General features: G+C 46.9%; 1 protein-coding gene across 1 annotated transcript in view; it reads left to right on the top strand.

The window, feature by feature from the left end:
* Positions 1 to 5,000, top strand: part of radil (Ras association and DIL domains) — a gene marked incomplete at its 5' end in the record, with an annotated part of 21,612 nt that overhangs the window by 5,456 nt on the left and 11,156 nt on the right. The window contains 4 exons of the mRNA XM_080519581.1: positions 1,590 to 1,705; positions 1,879 to 2,067; positions 2,158 to 2,833; positions 4,883 to 5,000. The exon at positions 4,883 to 5,000 is cut by the window's right edge and continues 13 nt beyond it. Coding sequence (XP_080375707.1) covers positions 1,590 to 1,705; positions 1,879 to 2,067; positions 2,158 to 2,833; positions 4,883 to 5,000 — 1,099 coding nt within the window. The remainder of the gene's footprint in view (positions 1 to 1,589; positions 1,706 to 1,878; positions 2,068 to 2,157; positions 2,834 to 4,882) is intronic.

The following is a 5,000-nucleotide window of genomic DNA, read 5'->3' as shown; positions in this document are numbered from 1 at the left end:
ACAAATAAAAAAAAGTTCCTCAAATATTTGTCCAGTCCGTGCATCTTCATCTTTCACCAGATGTTTTTGGATCGTGGAAGGGAACCTGAGTATGCAAAGAAAACCCACATTCATGCAGAATCCACACAAAAAGGCCCACAGAGAGGGAATAATCTCGCCGTGTGGTAACAGTGCTTAGCATTAACTTTCACAGGCCTAAATAACCCAATAAATGAAAAGGTGATGGGTGTTTTTAGTTTTATTTCCACAGTAATTGTTAAAGTAGGTCGAGAGCAACACATCTTGACATCCTGCTGCAAACAGTTCTTAGGTTTTGCTTTATTTAAAGTGACCTTAAGAACAAAATAACTTAGTGAGAGCGGTCACCATAGTTGAATGCAAATTGCGAATTAAAAAAATAAAAACTACCATGCATGATGTGTAAAGAATTTAATGTTGAGCTCGATTAGTATGGAGTGTTGCTTTCACTCTTTAGAATTTACTGCACACTTAACAAGTAAAACGACTCATTGGGCGAAAGCCAAGAAGAACACCAATGCCGAATGAAAGACTAATGTTTTTAACCTTTCTAAATAAACCACATTCTTTCTGAGATAGCGTTCTTTGGACAGATAAAACCATTCGGATTTTAACGCACCAGTTTGTTTATAGGCGAGTGAAGCCTCCCAACTGTTAAATACAGTCCTCGGTCCTCTGCTGCAGCTGGTGCTGACGCATTTGAATGTATTGAGATTGCTGGGTTTAGTCGAACAATAAAGATTGTTTAGACATTTTAAATATAAATGAGTTAATCAGGGTCACAACTTCAGGTTTGATGGGATTTCACCAAGGAGACACCAAACACACCACAAAGGAAAGAGGCAGGAATACAAACAGAGGACAAGACACTCAACTCTGAGACAGAAAAAGGTTTAGACGGTTTATTCAGAGGACTTAAAGACAAGCAGGTTCTGGTACACATATATTTAAGTATAACAAGCAGACAAGAGCACGAGGCAGACGTGGTTACTCAAAGGACTTACCTCACACAGTAAAGGGGGGACAAGGGCCAGACGTACACTTGGAACAAGAAGGAAGTTATTGGTGATTGCAACATAACATAGAACAAGAATGTGAACAGTCATAATTAACATGGACCAGTGAACATGAACTAGCAACATGGAACAAGTCATAAACCAGATACGAGATGCCTGACGGACTGGAAATATATTGTAGTCGCAAAAACAATCAAGAAGCTTGTGAATGTCTCAAAGAAGCATTTGCATCTGTCCAGGATGTGTTAAATGTGTATTTTTACTGCATATATTCAAATTTCACATTTGGTTTAATCACATATTCTGACAGCGTTTACGCTCTAAATTATGTTCTTCAAAACCAAGGGCATGAATTACTCTTACCAGCACTGTTCAAAGTAACAATACCTTATTTAAGTACCTTTTTCCCCCTCCTTGCCTTTCTCTTCCTCTGTCTCCTGCTTCTTTTTCCCCGTTCCTCTTTATTATTCTCCACTTGTTCTCCTTCTTGCCCTTCTCTCTCCGCCTCCTTGTTCTCTCGCCTGCTCCTCCTCTCTCTTCTCCGCCTCCTGGTAGATATTAATGCCCAGGCTCGTAAGCTCCAGAGGAACAGGGCAAAGGGGACGCTGACCCTGCCCCGATCCAGCAACTCATCCTTCTGTCGCAGCCTCAGCGAGACGAGCCTCAACCAGGTGGGGCGTCCTGCTGAAGCGCCGCTCCAGTAATTGACTGTTGTTATTCACTGACGTTGTTTCAAAGTGCCCTAAATCTTGGATGTGTGTGTGTGTGTGTGTGTGTGTGTGTGTGTGTGTGTGTGTGTGTGTGTGTGTGTGTGTGTGTGTGTGTGTGTGTGTGGCCTGCGCAGCTCGGAGTGGGAGACGAGCCCAAGCGGTATTACTCCACCCTGCCGGGGCCGTTAAGAGGCCGAGAACGTGAGGTGGCCTCCAGCGGGCGGAGGAAAGAGGATGGGGGTCCGGGAGGAGGAGGAGGAGGGGTGAAACACTCCCTGTACCAGTCCCCTCACCTCCTGCTGCTTCAGGGATACAATCGACAGGTGAGGGCGGAGGACGGATGTGTGTGTGTGTGTGTGTGTGTGTGTGTTGGGAGTTGAAGGCCACCGCTGACGGGCGCCGCTGTGTCGCAGGACTGCCTGGTTTACCTGCTGAACCGGGAGCAGCACACGGTCGGACAGGAGACTCCGTCAGCGCGGCCCAACATCTGCCTCTTTTCCCCCGACATCCTGCCCCTCCACTGCCGCTTGCGCCGCGTCCCCGCGCCCCGCCGCCATCCCGCCAGCGGCACCAAGGGGGAGGAGCAGGCGGAGAGGTTCTGCGTCGCCGTGGAGCCGGTGCTCAGCGCCATGGTGCTGGTGAACTTCTCCCGCTGCGAGCGCTCCACCACGCTGCGGCACGGCGACCTCCTCTCCTTCGGGGCGCACTACATCTTCCTGTACAAAGACCCCTCCGGGGCCAAGCCGCTCCCCGCGCAAACCCTGGCGCGCCTCCGCTCGCTCGGGCAGCTGTACGACACCGGGGCGGAGGAGGGCGACGGCGCCGCGCAGACCTGCAAGATGTGCGGCTCGGTGCTGAAGGACAGGTCCTCGCAGGTGTCCAGCGCCCCGGCGGCCAGGCGCAGCTTCAAGCCCCACCTGGTGAAGCCGCGCAGCGTGGGGACGTCGACGGCGGGGCCTCCGTCTCAGTCTGGAGGCGACGGTGGGGGCAGAGGAGGGATTAGTCAGAAGAGGAGGCTTCAGCTGGAGTTTGACCAGGCTCACGAGGATCAGCTGTTGAACCGGATCGTGTCTCTCATTGAACCTGGAGGTGAGTGCGACGGATGGTGAAAATTGATGAAAGACACAAGACGCCTCTGAGGTGCAGAAGAGTCCCGCTTCTTTCCCGTTTAATCCACACGGGGTGGAAATGTCAAGCGGAAAGAAACTTAGAAATGTCTCCAATCCATCTTTATAAAGCAGCTGAAGTGCTGTACACACAAGTAACACTATTACAACCTAAAAAGCAAATTAAAATAAATACGATATCAAAAAACAAAACAAAAAATACATAGAATAAGCAGCTCACACAATAATATCAGCATCTCACATGGTGTTAAAAGTCATTTTTAGGATTGGATTTAAAGAGAGAACAAAGGCGCCTGTCTGATAAGATAAGCCTTTATTGATCTCACAATGTGGTGTGCAATTTGTTCAAGAGTCCAGGAGCTTCGGCCCGGTTTTCAGTTCACCTGGGGGGAAAGGTGGGGCAGTTCAGGAAGGTAGGCTGGGGCAAGACCATGGAGCGATTGAAAAGCCAATAAAACAATCTTAAATTGGATTATAAAAATAGCATCTAGCCAGTGGAGTGAGGCTAATACTGGTGAAATTTGCTCATGTTTGCTTTTTTCAATTGAAGTACGAGTAAAAAGGTGTGACGAGCGACGGCGAGTCCACAAACCCCAACATGAAGTGACAAAGGCATAGATTACTGCCTGTAAACAACTTGATATAATTCAGACAGCTGCATTAAGTTACAAAAGCTAGATTTTACCACCTCATTGATGTGATTGTCAAGCTTCATGTTTGAATAAAGATTTTGTTTTTGTTTTTGCAGTGGGCCTATCTTTAAGCTCTTCATATCATCAAGACAGTACTATAGGGGGCTTGTGAGAGACGTATCTGACTGTCATTTACATAGAAATTCTAAGTGGGGATCCAAGTGACAGTAAATGGAGGAAAAAAAAAAAAAAAAACAGGACCCATAACTAAACCTTGTGGGACACCACAAGAGAGGGAAGTGGTGAGCAACCCACTGCTCCAAATGACAGGTCAGGGTGTCTCCTGTGCAGGAATGCAGCAGTTAAATCTAAGAGCACCAAGGCATCACAGCTCCCAGAGTATAATTAAAAACGTTTAAAAATGTCGATTCTGTGCTGTGCAAAGCTTTAAAACCGGATCGGAACCCTCAGTATCCTGCAGCTCCTCTTGCTCAAACCCCTGTAGTCCCTCCCAGACTGACTGAAGGATATAATCTCTCCACGGTGTCACTCCTGGGGGTGACCTTGCAGTCTTGTTCTAAGGGCTCCCCGGGAAAAGCACTTAATTACAAAAGTACTCAAATACATAGGCGCGCACTCACGGCCATAGGAGATTTATCAGCTGATTGGATTTAACTCCAATGGAATTGGATTTGTTCTGCTTGAGCGGTAATCAATTCCCTCTTCTTCTTTGATTTTTATATTGGATACAGGTCATTTCACAGTTTCCATTCATTACAAAACGCAGTTATTTTGCAGTATTGGATCATTGAAAAGTTCTATTTTTGACATCTTTTTTATGCAACAAATGTTCCTCCTTGGTAGAGATCAGTCACAAATCAAATTACGCTGCGACTTGATTCCTTTGTCATGTTTAGGTTGCTTCTTTGGAACAATTGAATTGTCTTATTTTGATTGATCACCACATTGCAAGCGATATGACCACCTCTTGAGAAATCTCACTTATAGGAACACAATAATTCATCACCAGCAAGTAACACGATTACAGAATTGTGTGTACAATTCAGTATAATAGTCTAGAATTGCCAAACTCTCGTAACAGCAAGTCATTGGTTGGGATGAACTCGTTATTTGAGTTCATACCCAGAAATCTCCACAATTTCCGCCCCAAAAACCTGAAAACGTTTATTCTTGAGCACAACAGGAACACACTATAGGTTTCCATGTTTTCTCTTGGTATTCTCCGGCTCAAAAAGCAGGGCCTCTGACGTCGGTGTGTTGTCAGGTGAATTGCACTGCGAGGCTGGACGGATACTGTTGAAGGCACACGGACCGTTTTCATGAGCGGATGCTCCGCACCTGTGTCCTTTATCGCTCAGGTGACGACCACAAGCTGACGCCCGCCTACCTGCTGTGTCTGTGCATACAACACTCGGCCTCGGCCTTCCCGCCGGGGAGCTTCGGAAAGCTGCTGCTCAAGATTGTCCGACGGATCCA

This window comes from Blennius ocellaris (genome assembly GCF_963422515.1).
Source record: "Blennius ocellaris genome assembly, chromosome: 3".
Taxonomy (NCBI): domain Eukaryota; kingdom Metazoa; phylum Chordata; class Actinopteri; order Blenniiformes; family Blenniidae; genus Blennius; species Blennius ocellaris.
Note: the sequence above shows the minus strand (reverse complement) of the source record. Positions and strands in the feature narration are given on the sequence as shown.